The 26,607-nt window shown below is 39.6% G+C and overlaps 1 protein-coding gene across 3 annotated transcripts in view; it reads left to right on the top strand.

The window, feature by feature from the left end:
- ELL2 (elongation factor for RNA polymerase II 2) overlaps window positions 1-22,445 on the top strand; it is a 49,926-nt gene extending 27,481 nt beyond the window's left edge. Inside the window, exons 4-12 of one of the 3 annotated variants that reach the window (XM_042866275.1) lie at window positions 2,739-2,902; window positions 5,361-5,620; window positions 8,305-8,429; window positions 8,735-8,828; window positions 10,867-11,428; window positions 13,602-13,671; window positions 17,670-17,841; window positions 18,867-18,911; window positions 19,041-22,445. In XM_042866275.1, coding sequence (XP_042722209.1) covers window positions 2,739-2,902; window positions 5,361-5,620; window positions 8,305-8,429; window positions 8,735-8,828; window positions 10,867-11,428; window positions 13,602-13,671; window positions 17,670-17,841; window positions 18,867-18,911; window positions 19,041-19,157 — 1,609 coding nt within the window. In that variant the 3' untranslated portion in view covers window positions 19,158-22,445. The remainder of the gene's footprint in view (window positions 1-2,738; window positions 2,903-5,360; window positions 5,621-8,304; window positions 8,430-8,734; window positions 8,829-10,866; window positions 11,429-13,601; window positions 13,672-17,669; window positions 17,842-18,866; window positions 18,912-19,040) is intronic. The other 2 variants (XM_042866276.1, XM_042866277.1) reach the window with 2 other exon arrangements.
- Window positions 22,446-26,607: the final 4,162 nt, after the last annotated feature.

Raw genomic sequence — 26,607 nt, forward strand, 5'->3', positions numbered from 1 at the left:
CCTATGGTGTATAAAGACAGCAGTGTTCAAGGAAATGTGCAGTAGGTAGAATTTGTGCTCTAGATGGCAAGAACTATTTTCTTTTGTAAATGCTGTGATTTCTGAGCAAGAAATAATACCAAAAATACAGCTCTGAGCTTTGGTTGGACAAAATTGTAGCTGTATCTTGAAATACTGTGCAGTGACTCGGCTTGGTCTACCTTTGTGACTTTCAGAAACAACTTGGTAAATTAAGAAACGAGGTGCCAAATGTTCCTCAGCCTTTTTTTATGGAACCTTTACTAGGTTATTCAAATCATCTTTAGGGTTGTCCAGAATGTTTTGGTCTAGTGCAGCCTAGCATCCTTTCTCTGTTCGGAGGTGTTGCTGAGGTGAGTGCTGCACAAAATAATTGTTAACAGCCATAGTCACTAAACCAGACTAAATTAAGTTGCTATTAGGCTATATAGGAAATCTAGGCTACATGTGTGCTCATCTGGCTGAGAGTATTACACTGTAAAAATGTGTTTAAACTTATCCAGGAGAAATGAGGACGCAGGTCTGGGGAAAATCTCCCTTTTCACTTAGTTTGGAACTGTTGACGCCTCTGACCATGAGCCACTGCTGATGTCTGCAGCTGCTGTGAATGCAAGGCAGAAATCCTAGAGGACTGTGCTTCTTCAGAAACCTGATGCCCACCTGCACTTTGCTGAGGAGACACATATCTGGTCTTGCATTCTTTCCTGTTGCGTGGGGCTTTGGTCTAAGGGTCCCTTATTTAAATACATATCCCCAGAGAAGCAGATAGTTAAACCGCAAGTGCTGCAGGTTGCTATCAAACAGTGAGTCAGCAGGGGATCCTGAGAGAGTTCAGGATAGCAAATAGCATGCAAGCTTTAGGGAAAGTCTGGCTTACGTCTCTTGAACCTCAGAGGGACTAAAGCAATGATGGGCAAGACCTCTGCCTTTGACAGGCAGAGGAAGCAGGTGACTTTCAAATGTGTGTTTAACTAATTGCTGAGCATGACTTGAGAAGGCTCTAAGGCATGGGTGTCCAACTTTTTCTTGCCACCACTGAGTGAAAAGGAATTGTACTGGGCTACATTTATATGTTACTCCAAAATAATGCCTCCTATTTATTTCCATGGAAACTCAACAGATACAAAGAGCACAATAACACTATTTGATAGAGCAAATTCTCAACTACTAAACACTCTTTTTCAACACAGTAACCACCATTAGCTGTGCATTTTTCACCAGCGATAAACAAGAGCCTGCCTGCTGCACTCATAGAAATCTGCACCAGCAGAGGTGACCCACCGTCACTGTTGTCACTTCTGAAACACAGCACCCACTGCCTCACTGTGCTCACATTCACTGTTTGGTTTCCATAAACATTCAGCAAGTGCTGATGAATGTCAATGGGTACCATTTTTTCAGTCACACACCTTTACTGCATCTGCACTTCCATGTCAGATGCCATTTTGTCAGACTGGTCCTCTATTGCCATCTGTCACACAACATGTAATGGGATGCTGGCAGGAAAGTCCAACCTCTGCTGCTCTACCACCAACATCTGCCTCTGAAATTGTAAAATAGGAGGTATTATTTTCAGAACAGCTCTTGTAAAATATACAATATTATTAATATATAAATAACAAAGAATTTTAATGTATTTATCAAAACCTCAAAAAAAAAAAAAAAAAAAAAGAGAGGAACAAAACCTATAAAACTAGTGGGTTTCACTATGTTTTTGTGAAACTGATGCATCAGTCAAGTTCGATGGCAGGGGTTGCAGTTCTCAGTGAGCTCTCAAAACGTTGAGTTGAATTTCTGATGAAATTTTAGTCTTCGTGTGCTTCATCCTTGCAAGTTATTGTTCACAAATATACATACTGCCAAAAAGCAATGACGCTGAATAAAGTATGATTGTGAAGCAAGGGGTGTAAGAGGGGAAATGTGAAAGTCTGACAAAGAGGCACGATCAGATTTTTGAGTTGAATGTCTCATTGCAACTCTCTATATTCCTCTTGAAAATTTGCAGGTAATGTATGTGTATCAACTGAAAATGGAGTCACAAACATAAATTGATGACTTTTTCAGCAGACTTGAAGCCTGTTCTCAAACTCCTTTATCAAAACTGAAAGCACAGCTGCGTGTTCTTCACTGTTCAGATCCCTGTATTTAGCAGTTATTTGCCTTCACTTGAGTCAGCACTGCCCTCCCGGTGCCTTGCTTGTTTTCAGTCGACACAGCGTTAATAGCACACCAGTAGTTAGGTTGTTGCTGAGCAATGGGTGCGTGCCTGGGGCCGCTCCACTGTGAAGAGCCACCTCCATGATGGCGTAGGGCAGGGGCTGGGCCACACTGCCAGCTGTGCTGGGCATCCTGCGGCCTGTGGGCTGCGGGTTGGGCATGCCTGCTTACAGACATATAGTGCTTATAGTTTGGATGTCAGTCTACTTCAGTTTGCATTGTAATCTGAGTAGTTTATAGTAGTTTTTTGTGTAGCAACTCATACTATCCTGAGCTTGCCTCTTGAATGTGATTATATGAGAATATTGTAAATATATTGACAGATAACATTGATAAAACAATGATGTTTGGTTTGCAGAATGATTTGAAGCATATATTACCTAGTGGTGAGAACTGAAAAACATTTTTCTTTGCCTGACAGAACAGGTTTTTAGGTTTTTATACAACCATACTTCTAGACTTGAAATAGTGCTTGGGCTCATTTTTTCTCAATGTTTTTATAGTTCTGGAGCCTCACAACTGAGTAGCCTGGGATTTATACAGAATAAAATTACAGTATGTGCAACAAATGATTCCTATCAGATGACCAAAGAGCGCATGACCCAAGCAGAAGAGGAATTACGCAATCGAAGTGCAAAGGTTATTAAGCCTGGTGGACCATATTTAGGTATGGTTGTATTTCCTTTTCTACTAGATGTCTGTAAGTTTTCAAATTTAGTAATTGGTCCTTTCATCATACTGTCAGCAGAGTTTATGTGTTCAAAAGACTCAGCGTTAGGTGGCTCACTATCATATTGCAGATTTAAAATCTGTTGCTGCATTAAGGGTTGGCTTTATTTTTCCTCTGGAAAGCCTGCCAGCTCTTCCTTCCTTATTATTGCTTGGCTGGTAAAAATTTTGACCATTGAAGTGCAGGGTTTTATCTTCCCATACACATACCTTCTCTGTTTTAGTAACTAATGTTTTTGGTTCTGTAGCAACACTTTAGAATACAGTGTTAAACCAATACTTGCAAAAGTAATTAAAAAGAAAAAATAACGTCAAGGACATCTCTTACACAATTCAATTACTTGCTTCGAAAAATGTGCTTTTCATACATGTTAATCAGATTTTGTTTATGCTTTTATGGTGGATGAGCTGTTGTTACTCTAAAACCATATTTTTTTCCCATAAAAAATAACTGTCGTCTGCATGTGGATTTCATCATTTTGCACAGAACAAAATGTGTAGGCGAGACTGCATCATTAAACCATTTTGAGTACTGTTTCTCCAAGGAGAATGGAGATATGAGTCTCGGTGAGCACACAGTGCTGGGGCTGGACATGGCAGTGAGCTAGACAGGCCACATCAGTCCCTGTGCAGAAAAAGCCAGCATGTGCTGGGCTTTGTCACTATGTCAGGGGTCACATAGACACCCCTGCCATGGCAAGCTGCATGCTCCTGTGTCTCTGCCTGCAGAACCTTCTTAGAATTGCAAAATGAAGAGCAAGTGGCTTCTGTTGTGGGTATAGAGCTGGGAATGGGTTAATACTGGGACTGGGATGTGCACTGTCCAGGCTGCAAGGTGAGATGTGCCATGTCACTGCATTCTGCAACAACATTCTGCTTGGAGAAGCTCCATTTCACACGGATATCTGTGTTCTTCGTGATGGTTGCTTGAACAGGCTCCAAGTGAATGTTTTTAAGTTAAATAAATGGGGTCTGAAGATGAGCAGCAGGAGAATGATGGTGTTCGGGGATGCTTCTTTTCAGGCTGGCACAGGCAAAGATAAGGTAGGACAGGGTTAAATTGCTGCGGAGGTATGGAGGGTGGTTTTCAGCATGCTTCACACAGCATAGATTGGGAGCTGAGGTTGTCACTCATGGTAATATGCTGTTATGTTTTCAGTTGATTTTTTCAAAGTGATTCAGAGACATAACTTAAGGTGCTTGCTTGAATGCCACATATACTATCCGTAGTGTCAGGGATGCTTATTTAAACTGTGTTTACCTTGTGACAACACATCAAATGCGTTAATACACAACTGGCAAGTTCATGCTGCTCCATAAACATATCATGTGTCTTTTTGTGGTTAGGTTTGTTCTTGAAAACCAGAAAGCCAAAAACTGGAGATTGAAAGGTTATAGTGATTTGGCCTTTTCTGCAAAATGGCAATAAATTTTTGCTGTTCCTGGGAATAGCAGTATATAAACACAACTATGTGCTGTTCTCTTTCCTGTGACTACAGAAATTTCCTGAATTCCAAGCATTGCTGTTGGAAGAGTGGTAGAGCTTCAGTTCTTCTGACACATATTCACTAGCCTCCCTTATGTACCAAACACGAGTTGTTAACATCTGAAAAATGCACAGTTTGTCTCACATCCATTATTGTAGCAGATGTTATTAAAAAATGGAGTAGAGAAGTTGAAGGCTTTTCCTGGGAAACTCAAGTTAATGGTTGACTGCTGTTGCTGTAACATTCTGGATTCACTGTTTGCAAGCACTTGCATTGTTCTTTCAGTTGAGAAATATGTGTTTTTGTAGAATTTGATCCAAAATGCTCTGCAGGCTTTCTTTTGAAACTTCTTTGTCATGTATTCCAAGAACAGTTAGATTTTTTGTGTATTGTTTCTGCCCAACTTGATGTCATGCATATGGCCATATGTAATAAGAGGGGAGAACTTTTCTTTTTCAAATAAGTAGGTCAGGCGATGACGTCAGGTTGGTAGTCTCTTTGAGCAGCAGTGCTATTATTTGTTTAGACGTGGTCTCCCTTGGCATTAATGACGAACACTGTAATTATATAGAAGGCCTTTTCTTCAAACTGTGTTATTCCAAAAATAATCTGATTTATTTTATTCAGTGCTTAAGATCATAAACTGGAAAAATAATAAAATCAGCATTTACTAAATTCACAGTAAAGTCTTCCTAACAATATAACCGATTTACCTGATTTTTGTTGTATTGAATAATTTCTTAATTCCTACCTTAATGCATCTTTACTCTGTCTATTACCAGTGGATCTTAAAATGCTAACCAAATCCAGTTCTTGCAGATTATTTGGCCTGGTAATCTCTTTAAAATCAAATTCCTTTTCTTCTCCCAAACTCCCGTATAACTTCTTTTTTTTAAACCCTTAATTTAGGAAAAAGAGTACAGATAAGAAAAGCACCACAAAGCATTCCAGATCCTGTGCCTGAAAGGAAGAGGTCAACACCCATAAACCCAGCAAATACAATACGGAGGACTCATACAAACAATGCTGTTTCTCAGCGACCATACAGAGACAGAGTGATTCACTTACTGGCATTGAAGACCTACAAGAAACCAGAGTTACTTGCTCGTTTGCAGAGAGATGGTGTCAACCTGAAGGACAGGAATTCTCTTACAGCTATCCTGCAGCAGGTGAGATCATGGTTGCCAGCATTTTTTTTACTCCTGCTATTCTTTTAGTCATAATTTTGGGATGTGTTACTCCCATGTTTAAATGAGAAAATAATAAACACCTTAAATAATCCTCTCATCATTTAAGTGTTTCAACTGACTTTATGCACGTGCTTCAAAATGCAAGTCAAAGTGTGGGAAGAAAAGATTAAAAGATATGTGGGGGTAGTTTTGTTTTGCTGGGATGGTAGGCAGCAATTAACTATTTTTAGCTTTGTTGCTCCTAATGCCTTCTTTTTTTTCTTCCCTCTGTTTAAAAAGAAACTGCTGAACTAGGTAATTAAGAGAACCTGACCATGCTTTCTCTCAATTGCTTGATGTAGCTCTTCTTAGTACTTAGTATTTCTTGCCCCAAACTTACATGGAGTGAAGTCCAATAATGAACTAAGTTATTATTTCACATGTATGTAGTTGGTGGCCTTTATATGGTCAGTGCCTCTTCTTGGGATCTGACAGTCTTAGCAAACAGTAAATGAGAAAAACAGTGGTCTCTTTTGGGAAAAAACAAAACAAAACAAAAACAAAAAACTGCTTTGCTATCATATGGATTCTGTCCTTGTCTTTCTTGCAGGCTTCTTCCCTGTATGCTAGCTTTTCCAGTGCCCCAGTGAGCTGGGTTCCCATTGCATTTCTGTATCATATTCATGAAAATCACCAGTAGGCCTGCATGACGTAGATGAGATTTCTAAGCTCTGTGTTCAAGTGTGCCACATACTGCTACTTTTTTAACGAAATAGTTCTGATAAGGCCCATTAAGATAACATGTAATGTTTTTCATACTACCTGTTCTCACAGACTGATGACTGTATTGTGTATGTAAAGTAGGAGTATTTCCTGTGTATTTAGAATAGTTTTGAAAATCACTGCAGTGAGTAACTCAATATTTATGCAGTTTTAGTTGATCCTGCACTGAATTTTAAACAGTGTTTGTTCAAATAAGTTAAGTATTGTTTAGTTTGTCCAGAACGACGATAGGGTGTTGTTTTTTTTTTTTTAACCTCAAAGATGTGTAATTTAAAGAGCCATGTTCTTACATATGAATTTAATCAACTTCATAAATAATTAATTTTGTATTTTAAGTTTCTGAAGCTCTGCTTGCTATAGTAAAAAAAAAAAAATGACAATAATTTCTTTTTCCATTATTTTTGGCAATGTTTAGAAACTTTCTTGGAGTCTCTTTCTATTGTGTGGTGTGAGTTGTGTAAAGGTATTAGTTTACATTCAGAAATAAACAAGTTAGCAGCACTACACTGTAGAAAGGCTTGTTGACATTTTTCTTGTCTTCATTATTAGTTTTCTAGGAGCCTAAAGTCAGGAACCAAAACTGTGTTCTCATATGCATATATTTCATTATCTTAGAATGCAGCTTTAATTCAGTTTTTAACAAAGTTTACAGATTCACCATATTTTGTTTACTTTGAATTATTTTTAAGCAGAGGAGAAACACACACAGATTAGCAGTATTTATCCACAATAAAATTAAAATCAGGTGCAAGAATGTGTCAGAAAAGGCAGCAAAACATAAAGAATGCTTAACCCACTAGCACATTTAAATCCTCCTTCATTGAGCGTCAGCATTCACACCTTTTAATAGTAAACATTACAGGAGAGAAAATGCTCAAGGCAGCACAATATGGTGGTGGTGGGTGCAAAGTGTTGGAACATTTTGTATGAGGCAAATGGATTGACATTGTTCTTCTTTGAGATTTTCTCTGAAAGTTTGAGCAGGTATCAGAGTAGGAAGCCTGAAACAGTGCTTTGGATGTCATTAGTCATGAGATTTTGCTAGAGGTAGCTTGAATTTTTTGAGTATACTTTGTGTTATTTTTAAGGAAGATTAAAAAAACAAACAAACTTACTTTCAGAGACACGTGACTTTCTCATGATAGCATCTTGCTTCAGACAGCTCTCTGCCTGCAAGAGAAAGAATGCATCTGTACATCACTATGTTAGCTATACATCTTGATTCCTAAATAGATCTTGATAAGTATTCCTGCAGTTACCTTTTTTCTACCCGTAAACAGCCAGTGTGTCTTAAAACTAATGGAATGGGTGGAAACTTATTCTTTATACTAACTGAATAAGTGTATTTCTCATTATCAAGTAAGCTTTTTCAATAGAAAGGTATTGTTTCTTGTGGTGCAGTCACCTGAAAAAGAAAATTGATTCTATTTACAAGACAAGTGATGGCAAATAAAGCTTCTCTTGTGCCTTCTGCAGTCACTGAGGTGGTGAAAGAAGCATTTTCCAAGAACTCTGTGCTCTGCAAACACAGTGCAGCACTGTCAAACACAGGGATTGCTGGTGTCATCCTGAAGTTGAGCAGCACAGGTCTCTCCACATATTTCATTCTGGCGTAGCTGTATTTAAAGGCAGAGATATGTGATGCAGAGAAAAGTTTTTCTTAAGAGTACAATTTCATAGAAGCTTGCATCTTTTGGGGATTTTTTACATCCAAAATTTTATATCCAAATTTGACCACATTTCTGAGGATCAGCACACATGACATGAGAACTACTTTGTATCTCAGCTATAAAAATGGTGCTTGATTTTGTTTATGTTGTTGATTTAGCTGTATATTACTACTGTGGTTGACATTTAGGTATAATTGTCCTTTTTTTTTTTTCTCTTTTGTAAATGTCTAGGTAGCCAACTTGAATCCCAAGGATAATTCTTACACTCTGAAGGATTATTTATTTAAAGACATTCAGAAAGACTGGCCTGGATACAGTGAAGTTGATAAACAGACATTGGAGTTAATACTTTCTAGGTAAGTTCAGTTCTCTCACATGGGGTCTAGTTAGACTTCTTGGATTGCATTAAGTAAAAAGGAATTGTCATGGGCGACATATAAAACATATAATATGGTTAATGTATGCTAGTAACAAAACTTTTATTTTTAAATTTTTTAAATTAAAACTTCAAAAAAGAGGGCAACAAAAACAAAGCAGGTTGGTCACGTGCTGTGGAAGAAAGAAAATAACAGTTTTAGAAACTGTGTGTTTTGCCAGTAATGAAAGGACTATGACATGGATACTTTTGCCTTGTAACCTGAAATGTGGGTAATCCTTACAGAAAAGTAAATTCATCTCAGAGTACCACCAGCACCAGTCATTTGGGATCTCCTGTAACTTCTAGTAAAGATGCTGCATCAGCTTCTCCTTCCCAGGTATTTTGTGGCTTTTAAAAACTATTTATAATGTACCAAGGTTTAACTTGCTTTATATTGGAATAAAATCTATAATACAGAGCACTCGTATTATCTTTGCCGTATGAAAAACTAAAGCATTTACTTCTAGATGGATGCTTATGGTTTTTTTTTGGTTTTATTTTTTAAGATGGTTGCACTGTCAAAGACCTTAAGACTTAATGATAACATAGCCTAAAAGCTGCCATGTTTAGTCTTCCGTGTTTCAGAATGTTCGGAATCTTTGGAAAGACAGAATTCCTGTGTACTTGCTCACTTGTAAATACGTCTAGATTGGTCGGAGACTATCCCTGTAGTGTTTGAAGAGCTGAGATGTTAGCATAGCACCTGTCTATCAATAGCACACTGACCCTTGCAGGAGATAGCTCATCTGTAGAGGCTAAACTTGTTGGCTGTCCATTATTATCATGTACTTTCTGATTAAAATCTTAAAGTTGTTTTGTATTGCCCCTTGATTTGTTTATCTTGGTGTGTAGGAAGGCATTTTGAAAACTATAAATGTGTATATATTTTTTGTTGTATGATTGCATGTATTCAAGTTTCTTTGTGGTGTGGTAGTTAAAAGGATCAAAGATGCACAAACATAATTATGTTGCTGTTTAAATATAATGCTTAGGAAAAGCTAGAATAAGCAGAAATTACACTTGCAATCTGCTGTGTGGCCGTATATATTTTTTCTTGCTACCATCTTTAAACACCCAGTATGATGGAGGGTAAAAGGGAGGTCTGGATCAGTGGATCCAGGCTTCTTCCAACCTTTTCAAACTTAAGATACTTGTGTCCTGCTTTGCTATCAATAAAAAAGTGCAATACAAACTCTTCAGAAGTGGCTTGAAAAAATCCATATGAAATGCATTCCTTTAAGGAAAAGTACGACACTTTCTTTGAAACTGTATTTTCATAACAACTGAAATTTGAAGAAGTTTAGGTACACCAGAGCTTGTGTGTAATAACAAACTGTAAAGTACTTGGCGTCTCACACTGTTAAGATACATGAGTTTAAAAGTGGAGGAAGGGCACACCTATTCTTCCCTTATTTTCATCCTGTCAAACAGCAACATAGTGTGTGTGCTATCGACCTCTATGTGTTACAACTAGATGGCACAGAACTGTGCCCAGTGCTTAGTTTAAAAATGGTGCCACCTTGTAAACCAAGAAAAAGCACAACAGGCTTGTTGAGGAAAGCATGAACCTATGTTTCAACTGGACAAAATAGCTGGAGGGGCAGCTGCAACAGAACTGTTTTTTCAACATGTTCTTTGTTGTCTCCTCTTTAGTTGGTAGATCTGTGTTCAACAGCTGCTTGTTCTTAGGTGTTCTTCATTGAAATAGAATCATAGAATCATAGAATCATAGAATCATAGAATCACCAAGGTTGGAAAAGACCTAAAAGATCACTCAGTCCAACCGTTCACCTATTCCCAAGCTCCTACTAAACCATGTCCCTCAACACAACATCCAGTCTTTCCTTGAACACCCCCAGGGTCGGTGATTCCACCACCTCCCTGGGCAGTCCATTCCAGTGCCTGACCACCCTTTCTGAAAAGTAATACTTCCTCATGTCCAGCCTGAATCTCCTCTGCCGTAGCTTGAAGCCATTCCCTCTGGTCCTATCACTAATGACACGAGAGAAGAGGCCGACCCCCAGCTCACTACAACCTCCCTTCAGGAAGTTATAGAGAGCAATGAGGTCTCCCCTGAGCCTCCTCTTCTCCAGGCTGAACATTCCCAGCTCCTTCAGCCTCTCCTCATATGGCCTGTGTTCCAGACCCCTCACCAGCTTTGTTGCCCTTCTTTGAACACGTTCCAGGGCCTCAATATCTTTCTTGCAGTGAGGGGCCCAAAACTGGACACAGTACTCGAGGTGCGGCCTCACGAGTGCTGAATATAGGGGAACAGTCACCTCTCTGCTCCTGCTTGCAACACTGTTTCTGATGCAAGCCAGGATGCCATTGGCCTTCTTGGCCAATGAACGCTACTACTCCATTTTGTTTTGCAGAAACGGCTCTTGGATTTCAACTTCATTGATCCCCTGATGAACAAGAAGCCGAGGATCTCCCACCTCAACAGTCGAGTCCAGCCGTCCTTGAGTGGACCCCCACCTGCCCCCAGCAAGAAGGCAACCCTTGCCACTGCAGCACCTGCCCCACCATCCTTGCCTGCCGCCCACCTGCCTGCCTCCAATCCGCCCCAGACTGCCAGCTCAATCTCCCCCAGCACACCTGAGGGGCGTGGGATGCAAGATCTGCCTGTAGATAGCATCAGCCAAAGTGGCAGTAGTGTCTTCAAGCACCAGCAAGAAAAATATACCTCTCGGACTCCTTTGGAAACCCCAGCGCCTGCCAGTGGTAAATTGGAACATCCCACATTTGCAGGTGAGGAGGATGTGTTGTGCAAGAAGTCCATGAAGAAGGCCAAAAAGCATAAGGAGAAGGACCAAATCAAAAAGCAGGACACTACAAGAGAGCAGAAAGATGAAGGACTACTTGAAAGCAAAACGGACCTTAGGAAAGAGGAGACTGCCATGATGAAAAGCCCCTCTGGTTTGGAGTCAGATGAAGGTATTAAAATGCTGCTTCTCATAACTATTGCATGAATAGGCCTTCTGAAAAGACACTAGAAGAACAAAGACTAGAAGCATGAATAATCTACTTTTTTCCCTGCTGTATTTTAAGTGCTTTACCATTATCTCTACTTTATGATAACGAAGGATTAGGAAATAATTTGTTGTATCCTCTCTCATTATATTTTAGTTACCAGCTTCTTCTTTATGAAACTAACTAAATAAAATAAAACAAAATAAACAAAGCCCACCAAACAACTCAGAAGCAGAGGCTGAACTTTTTTTGCTAGAGCATTGTCTAAAATTGGGTACATTTTTAAGAATTTTCTCTCTGCAGTACTGAAATCATTAGAACAAGGAAATATTCCATGGGTGTCTATTGAAAAGTAAATCTTTGAAAGGAAAGCATAGATGCTAGAAAAAAACAGGTAATGGATTTGTTTTTTTATTTGACTTACATTAAACTGAAAGTTTATTTAAGTTTACTGCATGTTTTTTAATCAGCTGTTTTTAAAACCTGCACATTAATAGCACATAATTAGAAAAGTTTGACATACAGGTGCAGCATGGTAGTTTACTGAAACACACAGTTCAGACATAAATGTATGTGATCATGCATTGAAATACAAGTTTCATGGCAATCTGCATTTTCATGGAAAATCTAAAACGTACATAACCTGACAAGTTTTCTTGAGTTTTGGCTTTAACAGCCACAGAATTCACTACTAAAGCAGGCTAGAAGTCAGGTTTGACCCTTAGCTGTCACAGCTTGAAGGTATGTTTAGAGCATGCAAGGTGCCCCTTTGAAGTATTCTTCTGCACATAGAAAAAGTGCTTTGAGGTGATCTTCTCCCACATGCCCTTGTTATACTGCTTCGTGTCCACACGTGGTGTGAAATTACCTTGAACATATTTTGACTTTATCAACACGTGAGCATTTTTCTCCAGATTCCAGCAATATAACTCCAAATGGCTAGGGAAATAAAAATCTGTAGTAACTCTAATGTTGATCCCTAACTGAAGCTTTTAAATGGGCTGAGCCATTTTAGCAAATATTGTTTGAGTTCTTGGAAGTAAAATGCTCGAGGCAAAATTCTTCACAGAAGTAGTGTTTGTTAACATTACTGGCTGCTTTTCTCTCAGATATTGTTCTGACTTATGTACTACTTTTTTACTGTGCTTCCTGCTTTCAACATTATAATTTTAACATTAAATGTAATCATCATCTGTAGAACATTGTGAAATAACTCTTTTCCCCTGCCTTTGCTCAGATGGCTTACTGATTTGTAAAAGTGGCTGAGCATTAGCGGAAATAATGTGCTTCGACAGTGGCAGTGTAAGATAATAATTATTATTAGAGAGTTTTTTTTGTTTTGTTTTTTAAGCTTTCCAACAAACACCAATGAAAAAAAAAAGGCAGAGGTTTGATAAGATACAAGAAAAAAAACACTAATTCCAGTTACAACTTAATTTTCCTTAAAGCAGCTGTTCTTATCAAAAAGGTAGATGGGTCTTGAAATATTTCTTTAAATTGATTAGAGGGTATAGAGGTGCTTTTATAATGTCATTGAAAGGGCAATTTGCAAGTGCAAATAACTTGGAAACTTGGTATAGCTACATTAGTGAGGAACATCTCTTTGTTGCAGTTTACTGAAACCTGAGTGCAGTAACCCATACACAACAGTTTTGACTTTTCTGCATAAAAGAGTGCTGAAATTAAATCTAACTTTGGATGTCCAAAAAGGGCAGGGAAAGAAGGATAAAAATGTGGCATAAAAAGAACTTCAACTTTCTAGTGTACATATTGTAGTCCTCTGCAACATGAATGCTGGTATAAATCAAGCTATCTAATTGTGCAGCTATTCAAGCTGTTTAATTTGAATTGCTGTGCAAATGCCACGTTATGTCTTGAATTAATAAAAGTTGACCTCTGGTTAATGCTTTGGTCATGCTGAACCTGAGAAATAAACTAGCCGTTCCCTCTTTTTGAACTGCAGTACTGTGTACTGTGGAGAAGGTCATATGAGCCTTGTTAATATACAAAGCTTGTTTGCAGTAATTTACTGTCAGAATAGAACTCTATAGGATTTTTTCCAGCCTTTAGGTTCTTATTGTTTGGCTATATTAAAAATCTGTTTATCACAAGTGTCAAAACTTCTGCTTTTCTATAGGAGTTGAAAAAACGTGCACTGCCTCCACAGATTCTCCTTCATCAACAAATGAACTACCAGACTACTTCAAGTGAGTAAAGTGATAATTTAAAATCTCCTGTTATTTATTGAAGCGATTGAAAAATCACCCGTACAAAGTCTAGTTTAGTTACAAAATTGAAAAAACTACCAAAATGTAGTTGGAGAATAACAACAAATTCATTTATAATGGCAATTTCCTATAAAGGAGCTTGCCATCACTCTAAAATTACATTTTAAGTTAACTGGTTGCCTTATTTAAGTACTCTTAATTTTTGAAATCTGAGCTTGTCCTTTAATTATTTTGAGAGAGAAAAAAATGTTAAAAACAATTTTTAATACGCTTTGGCAGATTTAAAAAGAAAAAAAAACACATTTAATGTCATTCTTGAAGACCAAAATAAAAAGGCATTAGAGTGTGTGCTGCTTTCTTTTTAGACAAAAGGAGAGCTGAACGCCAAAGTACTGAGTATGCAAAGTTTGAATGAAGGTCTTGTTTTCACCGCTTAGTACATCTAAGTTGGGAAGGTGGTGAAGGAAAATTAGCAAAATTTAAAGTCTAGCATTACAAAGTGTGTATATATGAACTAGCAGGAGTTAACCACCCAAGTTATTTCTAAAGATTTTGTAAATGACCACTGATAATTGGAAGCTACAGCAAAACAACCAATTTAACAACAGAATCATAGACTGAAGACCTAGAGATAAGAAAGAAACTTCAATTCAAATTTTAATTTTAGATTCTTAATTATAGCTGTGAAATAGGTACAAATGTGCTGAACTAGTATATGAAATGTTGCATATCTGTAGTGATTGGGGCATTACACTCTTTGCAGTCGAAGAAAGAATTGCCAGTTAAGGTTAATCTTTGCTTCTTCGCAGATAGTCACACATCACATTAACATGCCCAAAGGTTAAAATTTACCTGCCATGTAACAAAATTTTTCATACTTCATTGCAGTAAGACAGGCGTTAAAAAACTGGATTTGAAATGGCATAATAGCAGAATCAATAGTTTGCTAAATGTTTGGTTTTGTGGTTGTTTTTTCTTGTTTTTTTTTTTTTATTATTTTTTAGTTTTTTTTTTTTTTTTAAGAATAATAAAATTAATTTTCAGTTAGAGGGATTATCCTTTACACTGTAAAATAGAGAAGTACCTTCTGCATATTTATTGCAGTGAGATGATGTAGGTAGCCAGAGTGAATCGTGTTTTGCAGAGCTACAGTTTAGTGCTTGAAGCGTTGGGATGAGAGTTCAAACCTGTGTTTAACTCCAAACCTTTCCTGGGTTAAAACAGATTCAGCTCTTTGACATCTGCTTCCCATGTACACTGAAGGCAACGATACTGAGCTTTCTAAGATGTCTTGAAATCTTTTGTCTTCACATAGAGAAATATACAACTCTGTTATGTAGTCTGATATTTCAGTTGGGTGCCTTTAAGCTTTGCTAAAAAGGGGAAAAAATAGTGTAAGATTTCGTCAAGTTGTTTGAGTTCTGATTGGGTGTAAACACTTCAGCGGAGAATTCTTTGTGAAAGGAGCAACCTTTCAAATAATTGTACAGATAATCTACCTGTTAGCTACAGCTTACTGGAAATAACTTACATAGAGTTGCTTCAGGCATCTGCTTTGTCTTGAGGAAAAGACTGAATCCTTGAACAAACTTGCAGGTTGATCCAGTTTAAAGGATTTTGATAGTTTATTTTAGCTCTTTTTTCTGCCTCCAAGTACTACACAGTTCATTAGTATAATGCTAAAGCATGTTGAAGATAATTTCCTATCACAAATATTTAGTGAGTAAACTTGGAAGGGCAGCCTCCCGGATTTGTTGGTTGAGACCAGAGAGAGGTGACTGTAGGGAGCTGTCTTTGACACAGTGATCATGAAATAGTTGACTTCATAATTTTTGGCATAAGGAGAAAAAGGTTAACACTCTCTATTTTAAGAAAGAAAACCTGATGCTACTCAGGCAGCTAGTTAGCAGTGTCCTCTAGTAATTTGCTCTGTAGAGTCTTTCCAAGAGTGCTGGTCACTTTCCTGGAATCAACTCTTGAAAGTCCAGGATCACTCAATTCCATTCTGCTGCAAGGCAAGCAAGCAAAGCAGAAGACAGGCCTGGCTAAACAGAGAAGCCCTCATAGAATTAGGGCAGAAAACATAGAGCAGCAAAGTCAGGATTTATGGGGAGAGTACAGAGCTTCAGTTACATCTACAGCTGGGAGAAAACAGGGAAAGCAAAAGCTCAACTTGAATTGATGCTGGACAGCAAAAAGGGCTTTTTCAAGTATGTCAACAGCGAAGGGGGATCAAAGGAAAACACTGTACTGATAGTTGATACAGGTGACCAACAAGTCATCAACAAAAGGGCTTAAGAAAAGGTGGAAGCATTTAATGACCTTTTTGCCTCAGTTTTTAGTAATGGCACATCTTTGTCTGCCTGATCCTCTGACATGGAGGACCATGACTGGAGAGTCAATGACTTTCCATCCATGGTCCCTAATATTGTACAGTTGCAGCAGCTCAGTGTTCATAAATCCATGGACCTGGTGAGATTCACCTTCAGAGTGCTGAAGGACTTACAAACATTAGTGCTGCGCTTCTCTCAACCATCTTCTGAAGATTGTGAGAGTCTGGGGAGGTCTCTGCTGACTAGCCTGAACTTGGAGACTAGCCAGCATTACAGCGATCTACAGAAAGAGCATAGGAGAGGAGCCAGGAAACTACAGACCTGTAAATCTAACCTCAGTCCCTGGAAAAGTTACAGAGAAGATTGTCCTGGGGGATACAGGAAGTCAGTTAATGAACAAAGCTGTTATCAGTCACGGTCAGTGTGGGCTCATGAAGGGACAGTCCTGCTGTAATAATTTCATCTCCTTTTCTAATAAGGTCACCTGCTTCACGAGTGGAGAGAAGGCAGTGGATGTAATCTTTCTATATTTCAAGTAAGGCCTTTGGAGCAGTCGATCTGTGAGATAAGCAGGTTCACACCACACTGAGTGATGAACTGTCTCGATAGAAGAGCTCAAAAGGTTGTAGGGAATGGACTACAGTCATCAATGGCGTGAAGTTCAACAAAGGAAAATACCAGGCTCCTCACTTTGTCTGGGACAGTCTGGGATACAAGTAACAGGAGAGTCTTAGCACTGGAGCAGCCTCACCTTGATGCCGTTTGCAGTTCTTGGCTCCACAATCTAAAAAGGATGTCAAGATCCTCAGAAACATCCAGAGGAGGACAACAAAGCTGCTACCAGGACTGGAAGGCATATCTTGTGGGAAGAGATTGAGGGCAATTGGGTTGTCTAGTCCATAGAGGGCTGGAAGGTAATGTCATCTCTCTCTGCCACTCCCTGAGGAGGGGAAGCAGAGGGAGGCACTGGGCTGTGTTCCTGGTATCTGATGGAAATGGCACAAAGATGCCAAGGAAAGATTCAGACTAGATGTTAGGACATTACCAAGGGGCTGGTCAAACTCTGTAACAGGCTTCCCAGAGAGGTGGTGGATGTCCCATGCCTGACAGTGTTTGAGGCATTTGGATAATACCCAGAATAACATGCTCTAACTTTTGGTTAGCCTTGAAGTGGTCAGGCAGCTGGACAAGATGATCTCTGGAGGTCCTTTCCAAACCAAACTATTCCATTCCATTTGTATTCAAACATGACTAGTCAAATTATAACAGCAATCCTGAGTTCACAAATCAACTTCCCTCATTGTCATGCTCAGCAGGGCTTCCAGCATGGGGCAGGCATATGTTAGTTCCAGTCTTTTGTTTATGTCTCTATGAGACCTTGCTCTTTTCTGAAACTGAATTTCTGTTTTGAGAATCTTTTGGTGCTTTTGTTACATAATCAGTTTGTTGCTCACAGTATATCCTGCTGAATGTTAATGTCTCTGGATAAAGACAAAGTAATCAGTTCCTAACCTTCAAAATTTTCCTTGCAGAGGAGGTAAGGTAGGGCAGAGCTCAGCAGTTAACCGCTCCCTCACTGCATCTGTTCGATACCATGAAGTGTCTTTTGTATAAGATTGAATGTGCATTTGTGTTTTCTACTAGAAAATACATAGCTATAGTCTCATATGAGCAACGCCAGCGTTATAAGGATGACTTCAATGCAGAGTATGATGAATACAGGAGTTTGCATGCTCGAATGGAGAGTATCACCAGAAAATTCATGAAGCTTGATGAACAGCGAAAACAGCTTTCTCCAGGGTCCAAGGAATATCAGGTAAAGAAGAGTAAAACCATGAAGACTGTGTCTTATTTCCATCTTTTACACCCTACAGAATTCTGTATTTTCAGAATAAGCAGATGCTTCAGTTTTGTAGTCCGGTAAATTACACTGACATGATTTTAAAGTGTCCAAGGGATACCAAGTAACTAGTTGTATGTTAGGAGGTACCAGATTGGCTGTAGTTTTACTGACTGCCTCACAGCATCCTGGTGAAGTAAGAGAGTACTGCTGCACTGATGAGAAAGGAGAAGAACCAAAGGACCATAATCCCCAGGCTTTGCTGACAAGCTATTTCCCATTGTTTAAAGGGGACAAGTTTATTTTGTATACTTAACAAGATGTGCAGTCACAAACTTATTTGGCTTCTAACTGTAAATTTTAGCAAAGAAGGGTATTAAAAACTTTGCATTCCAGCTTTCAAGCCTGGGATGACATTATTTGGACATGCAAATTCCAAATGCTCAGTACTGGAATTCTTAAATTCTCTGTGTGTGCTGAGGATGTTTGGTAGCATCTGGCTAGCTTTTATAAGTTTTTGCACAGATTGCAAATGTATTTGTGAGCGCAGGGAGTATTTTAAAATCCCTGGTACTGCTCAATCAAACAAAGGAGAGAAACTTTACAGAACTCACGTACGTGGTCTGACCCTACATTGGCTAACTCTTGACTTCTGTGGCTTCACAGAACCACGTAACAAGTCATTTAGCCCTTATTTGAAGACTCCACCCAAGTGTGCTCTCTGTGAAAGCAAGTATTTTACAGTGGCGTGAATGACTTCACAAAGGGAATCTTCAAACGCATTTTCTTCCTGTTGCTTGTTTACAGATTTAATTGCAGATCTGGGCTGTGTTCTGTGTTTGTTAGTCTTGTTTTTTTGTGACTCAGAACAGTGATGACTCTTGGATAAGAAAATATCTTGAGTAAAACTTCATTTTAATGCTCTATTTGGTTGTATTTTCTAGTAGTAATGAAATGTTCTTCATATTGCTTTCATGTTTCAATTTTTTTTTTTTGTTAAGATGCTTCATGAGGAAGTCCTAGAAGAGTATCGAAAGATACAACAGGTATGTGTAGCACCAGGTCTGTGGGAGTTATAAACTGTTGGAATGGGCTGATGGCCATTCTTAAGCAAAGGACAGGAAATACTAAACTTCAGATATTTTCATGCCCTAATTTTCTTTTTATCTTTACAGTCTAGTCCCAACTATCGTGAAGAGAAACACAGATGTGAATATCTCCATAACAAGCTGTCTCACATTAAAAGACTAATAAGTGAATTTGACCAACAGCAATCAGAGTTACGGCACTAGTCTCCTGCTCAGACCAGCATATGTGAATGAATGGAAACTTATTTATTTAAAATTCCATATGAGTTGCTCTAAGATTCTAAGATTGAACTTTTGCATTACAAAAGTTTTTCAGTATTAGTTTACTTGAGTTGACTACTTCTGTTGTTGATGTTGTTTATATGCATATTTGAAGCTGCTTTCTCTGGTCCCTTTTTTTCTTCAAGACTTATGTTTGTCCATTTAAATCATTTTATCAGTAGGTGCTGGGACCCAGTACATCTACTGTGAAGTTGTGCACATTTTAAGAAAATGGTGTAGCGAACTGAAATACTTTTGGATAAATATAAGGCTATTTTTCTGACCTTTCTTGTTAATGCAAACTCTTTGCCTTAAATGGTAGAAGGTTTAGAAATTTGCACAAAAAAAAAACCACAAAAAAAAAAAAAAAACAAAAAACAAAAAACAAAAACATTGTTTTGGAGGGTTAAAAAGGTGTTGTATATAAGTCTATATACAGCCCGTCTTTGTTACTAGAGAAACTCATCACTGCAACTTAAACCCCCCATCGCAATGGTTGCCTTAAGGTGTTTGCTTGTGTGTATTTAGTGTAGTTAAATTATTAGCTACACTGCTTCCCGCCTGCTGAAACACCTGGGAAGCACTACATGGCCTACCAGTGTCTGAAAGTGTGTGCCTGTTCTGTGTGTATGCAAAAATGTGTGGGTGTGAGCATGCATGATGAGGAGGGGAAAAAAAAGAAAAAAAAAAGCTGCTACTCCAACTACTCTAAGTAGGCCAGACATCGCTCAGGTTAAAACAACTGACGAGTGTTCCTCTAGAATTTTTTCCTACAAAATTGCTACTTCTATTGTGGAAGATGAGAGCATTTCCATTTCAATAGTTTGTCAGCTTTATTAATGTTGGTAAAATTGATACTTTACAAAAAATTAAACAGATATATAGTTTTGGGGCAAGATTATAAAACTAAACATGTAGGCTACCTATTTATATACTGCTATAAAGTATTTTTTGAAGAGAGTTATGCAAAGAAGCTATTGCCTACATGAAATGTATATTTAAAGATTTCTGTCCTGGGTGCCAGGAATATAACAAAGAACAGATGTATTTAACTATGAAATACTGTGATCACAAAACAGCACAAATTTTCATTTCATGCAGTTTTTATTTTATTTTGATTTAAATCATTGCTTGCTTTGTCATGTGAAAACACGGGTTATCTGGTCGGAATAGAGCAAAATCTTACTTTGTCTTATGTTTGTCTTTTCAAAATACAGCCAATTGAAAAGGGAAGCACTATGTTTACAAATATGATTTTGGAATGTTTGCCAAAATAGTGGTAGTATCTCTAATAAACTTTATCTCCAGCATTAAAAAAAAAAAAAGAAAACAAAAACAAAACAAACAAAACCCACAAAAAAATGCCAACAAAAAATACCAACAAAAAACAACAACAAAGAAAAACTAATCCAAACTGTTGTATATCATTGTAAACCAGAAAATGTCTGAAAATATGCATTCAAGTAAATGGGAATTTGAATTTTTGCCTTGAATTTGTGGGTTCAGATATCTTGCAGTCGTGAAGATGAACTAGCTTGCAGAGGCATTCCTTTCTGTTGCATGACTTGTATGACATATTTGAGGCCAAGCTGATTCTGGATCCCTTGGCTTAACCTCCACATTTCAAACAGCAATGTGAAGGGATGACCTCTTGCTTAACGGTAAGAGCAGCATTCATCTGGACTCAAATACTGAGGCACATGGACAGCAGTGCCTAGGTCTAAGTGCAGGAGCTTTTGTCTGTGCTGCGTCTGCGCTGGATAGCTGGATCTCAACCCAGCTTTCAACAAAGTGTCTTCTCAGATTGAAACAATGGAAAGCTTCTTATAGTGTTTTGGCAGTGCACTGCTCTTCATCTAAACTGTTTGTACAGATCTTACTTCAGCTGCCGTTGTGAGACATTCAGTACTGGTATACAGCTGTCCTAATGTGTTGTTAGTATTTGTTGTACTACCACTATGTAAAATGAGGTTAGTGTAGTTAACAAATTTTTCTCCTCCTTTTATGTGAAAAGATTGACTCGTATTTGCATGCATCTTCTGGTTTACTACCTGTGTATCTGTTGCAGCTGGAGGTTAATGCTACTTGAGAGGTCCACCACTGTGCATCACCATGAGATCTGACAAGCTACTGTAAAGACCTTAATTGAAGGTTTTGCTCATTTGCATCAAGCATTTCTTAAGCCTTGCAAGTATACCAAACAGCCTATGTAAATTTACGGCACTATTTTGCAATACGTATCTCTTGTTGCCCTTGAGCTGCCATTCCTGTTTGGCAGATGTGGAAGAACCCACTGACTCTAGGCCTGTGACTTTATTGCCCTGCCCCATACAAGTGTCCTGCTTGCTCAGAGGAGCAAGCACTGCAGATGGCGGCATGTTGGCTGGGGATACACTACAACAGGTCTGGAGCAAATGACTGATGGAGAGGAGCAGATGCTCCTTCTCCTGAAAGGAAGCTGGATCTCACTGCGGTTTCAAACAACATCGAGACATGAGGGGGCATCAGCCCTCTCCAGCTGTCTGGAAAAAAAAATCACAAGTTATGAGGACTGGTTTCCCATGTTATGGTTTGTAGGGGGAAAACGATGCCCAAAGAAAACTTTTTTGAAATAGTAGCTATGCTCTAAACCATCATAGGAAGCAGATCACTGCTGACTGCTTCCAAGTCTTCATTTGATCTTGTCACTAATCAAAAAGTAGAAATATTTGAAAGCGTTTTGTAAAACATGTGTGTAAGTATTGGAAGCAAAGTTGCTTCAATTAGTTTTAAACAACTTGGATTAAAGTGTTGATATCGTAACCTTGTTCATTTGTTAGCTTTCCTTAAACAGTGTTGTTACAACCAGTCTTTCTGGATATGTTAATGGTGATTCATGTGAAGACTTATGGCTACTTTAAACTGCGATTCTTCTCAGAAGTTTTGCTCTGCTCTGTATACCTGAAGGGAAAGGGATATGGCCAGAAGTTCTGTAGCCTTCTTCTGGGGAAGGATGTGGAATTGTTTAAGGGATGGCAGCATCTGGGAAACATGAAGGCTTACAACAGGGCTGTGACTTCCCTTTTGATTCAGAGTACTGTAAAACTTTTTTCAATTGTTTCCATGCAAACTGTATTTAAATTCTGTGCGTGAAACATCTTGGGGCATTCTGTCAATGAACATTTGAGCCATTGTTGCCCTTCTGTTCTGCATCAACTTGAGTTCAATAAAATGTTCACTTTGCAACCCTGAGGTGTGGGGCTGTCCTTGCCTGTCAGTGGCACTGCTTGGGAATGTGGGCAGGGCAGGGAAGTGAGCACCATTCACAGAACAAGGTCGGAGAGCAGGAGAGGCATTGCTGCACCTTCGTGGAGCACCAGGCTGCAGGCTGTCCTTGGCTGGAGAATGACCCATGCTTAGCACAGTTCCTAACCCAAAAAAGCGAAATGTTCACATGCCAATTTGCAGTGGCTCTTTTTCCTACCCTTCTGAGCCTGAAGTTCCTGTCTACTTCTATTTTACATTCACAGCGAAGGGTTCTGGCAAAACACTTTGATATTGAGCACAGTCAGGTGCTTAAGAAGATGGTGAAGATCATGGGGCTTTCCCCAGCTGGTGCATATATGCTAGGGACAGGGGAGGAGGTGGAAGTACTCACAAGAGTCTCACTAATTTTGTGAGCTAGCTGTAGCATTTTCTGTGATAGAACATGCTTGTCTGTTGGTCAGTAGCTATTGGTACAAGATGGCTGCATCATTCTGAACAGTTAATTGTTGGTTGCAGAACTGAGCCATAGATAAAAGTTTTACAAGCTGGTAATTATTTTGCTTCATGTTTCACTGCTTTCTTAACCTTTTTTTAGGATGTGAAAATTCCACATATTTGATAGCCACGTGCATTTCTAGCTGCCGTTCAGGCCTAAATTCCTTAATGCCAAACCAAAACCAAAGTCATACACATGCCACTGCTGAAACCACAAACTGTCTTTGAAATCCTAGAGCCAAAACACTTCTGAGGCTTTAATTTTTAAATATTACTGACCCGGTAAGTTAAATTTGCCATGTCTAAAATCTTACAACTGATGGCACATACAGATGTAGTCATGCACAGAGGTGCATGCAGGAGGATTTCAAGGGATACAAAGATGGTGAAAGGTTTTGAGGGCAAGATGTATGAGGAGCAGCTGAGGGTCCCTAGGTTTGCTCAGCGCAGAGCAGAGGAGCTGAGGGGAGCCCTCATGGCAGCTGCAGCTCCTCACAGGGAGCGGAGGGCAGCGCTGAGCTCTGCTGTGTGTGCCAGCGACAGGGCCGAGGGAACGGCATGGAGCTGTGTGAGGGGAGGGCAGCTGGGGGTCAGGGAAAGGGGCTGCAGCACAGGGCGGTGGGCACGGAACAGGATGCACAGGACGGTGGGAGTTCAAGGAACATATGGAGAATGTCCTTGGCACAGGGTTTGGATGTTGGATGGTGCTCTGTGGAGTTGGGAGTTGGATGCAATGATCATTACAGATCCCATCCAACTTGGGCACAGCAGGTTTTCTTATGATTAGATATGATTAAAATTTCAAACTTTTATATACTGCTAATGTGTGATACTAAACAGGACAGGAACTTCCCAGTCCTTCCAAAGCCCAGGAGATGCTCAGGACCCTGGGACTGAGCATTATGGATTTTCTGATAGCTCAACAAACAGAGCCTCCATTAGATCTGGTTTGCTTTGGTGCTCCAACCACCTCAGCACACTGCTCAGAAAATTACTATGATGTTACAATACCAGCTTGTTTGTAAGGCACTTGTGATCATTATGGAAAAATGCTGAAAACAGCATGCACAAACCTAAACAGACACTTTGGTCTATAGAATTTTCTCATGTATGAGCATGAGTTTTTCTGCTCTCGACAGATAATGAGGTTCCCATGGCTCAGGCTCTCTTGGCTATTTTTTCACATTAACAGAATGTGACTGGATGCTTAAAAGAACTAATGTAATTGCTTGTAATGTGCATGCCATCACTCCAAACTTTATCCTGAATGAGTCTGCTGGGAACTTGATATTCTCATCTTCACCCTGACATTCCCAGGTAAATGTCCAGATCACGGGATAAGTCTTTCAGATTTATCTGAAACATCTGGTCTCCTTCCCTAAACACAAAGCCCAGAAACAGGGTATGCCTTCCCAGAATCATACCATTGTTTGAACTGGACAGGACCTTTAAAGGCCCTTGCAGTTGGATCAGGTGCTCAGAGCTCCATCCCACCTGACCTTGAGTTCCTTCACGGACGAGGCATCCACCTCTCTGGGCTTTACTGTGCTTCACTGTGGGTTTCAGTCTTTCACGACTTTGTACCTTCACTGTGCCTGAGCTTTCTCCTCCTTTCTAAACATGGCATCCTTGTGTACAAATTAAGAACACCTTGTAGGTTTGGTGAAATGCATGCTTTCAACATATTTGTTTTACTAGTAACAATATTGGATACTAGAACCACTCAGCAAAAAAAAAACCTGTAAGGACATCTCTTTATAGAGAAGCCAAAAATGCTGATGTGGAGAAGAATAAGCAGAAGTTGAGTTGCTGAGCTACCACTCCAGACAAGGACAGCAACCATTTTGTCACCATCAAATCATCTCCTACTGTCACTACTGTACAATGAGTGCAAGACAGCCCCAGGTAACCCTTAATGATGAATAATCTTTTCCAGTGTACAAAACAAAATGCCAGCTGTTGCCACTACTGTCTGCAGATCCTGCTTTATTTTATGATTTCTAAACATCCATCCAACTCTTTCTGAAGTAAATTGCCTTTAGTTGCACATTTTTTCTCACAACACAGTCAAAATTTCACCACACCTGGGTCCTCACAGGTTTACAGTAGTGACAATAGAGATAAGACAAAGCAAGCAGGACCCTTGATCAAAACGCTGCTCATTCCCACAGCATTGAATAAGGCTGACAGTCAGTCACAGACAGAGAGACTGTGTTCATAAAGCTCCTCCAGCTCTGAGGAGGAGCTTTACCACAGGACAAGATGGACAGAATGGGGAGCTGGAGGTGACTGCAGTTTTGACATTTGGCAGAGAGGGGTCATAGTGCCTTAGAGGTGGAAGAGGAAGGTTGCCCCTAGAATATCTTGCAGTGCTGTAAGTAGCAAATAAAGATCTTGCAGAAAAATGTGGAGCAGTTTACATAGTTAGCCTTTCAAGATTACTTTAGCACTGGTAAGAGAACAATAGTGTGATGTCTGGGAACAATTGCAATGGCCCAGAGCACAGTTGTTATATGCTTTCCCCGTGAAAGCCACTTTCTACCTACCTGGCAGAAAGGGGCCACGGCTTCATCCTGAAATGTATTTTCTGACTAGGAAGATATGCATGCATCCCAAGTCAGCATCATCACACCACCTGGGCAGCTGCTGCTCATGCCTTACTTACCAGGGCCATGGTCTGCACCCAGGCAAGGAGCTGGTGGTAGCAGCACCTGCTTTCCTTCAGCACGACATGTCCATTTGCTCATGTCAGCCATGCTATCAAAATAAGGAAAATACATAAACTACCAATACAGAAACGCCAGAATGTAAGATGCTGACCTCTAAAGCCCTGAGGACCTGAGTAAGACAACACTGTAAAGTATTCCCAACTCACTGCTCTGGAAAGTAGTGCACAGAACAGACTGCCAGCTCCAGCCAAACTCATCATGGAAAGAAGAGCATCAAGGGGCACCCAGGCCTTGACATCTAAGAAGGTGTTTATTTGGTTACCCAACGCTACTGATGACAGTCTTTTGGGCACTGCCCTTCTCCTTCTCACAAAACCTTGCCCTGGAGGGCAATCAGACCCAGGCTGTCTCACCCTCCCTTTCTTGAGAAATCCTTGAGGCTGCATGGAGAGCATCCAACACACTGAAAATTATGGGACAGATGGTGAGAAATACTGAAGTAGAAGAGGAACCTAAGCAGCTACTTCCATGTTAGGGAGTTGGGATGACAGCTGGAGAGCTCAGCAAACCTCAGCAAAGTGGCTGGAACCAAACTGATGTGGTGGCTAGACATCTTCACGTCTTGAGTCTAGTCTTCCTGAAACAGGAGAGTCACACTGGCAAGCATTGTAGGCAAACAGACTGATTGCTAAATAGAAGATTTCCATCCTCAGCAATTGTCAGTCAGCGTCTTGCATAAGGTTTTTTCATATTATCTGTAAAGACGTAAATATACATAATCATTTCTTCTACAACTGTTCCCTACGAGCAGGATATCAGAAGAGCTTTCCAGAAGCACAGCAAATTTTCTTCAGTTTTCTGCAAATAGCTGTTGAAAATAAAAAGGAATTTTCACTGGCCATGACTTCTTATTTTAAATAATCAACTTTTCCTATGGGAGAAAAAAGGGTGTTGGGGAGGGGTGAAGGGGGGGGGGGGGGGGG

The sequence above is a fragment of the Lagopus leucura genome, unplaced genomic scaffold (genome assembly GCF_019238085.1).
Source record: "Lagopus leucura isolate 7727_CA_CO unplaced genomic scaffold, USGS_WTPT01 Super-Scaffold_810, whole genome shotgun sequence".
NCBI classification, from domain to species: domain Eukaryota; kingdom Metazoa; phylum Chordata; class Aves; order Galliformes; family Phasianidae; genus Lagopus; species Lagopus leucura.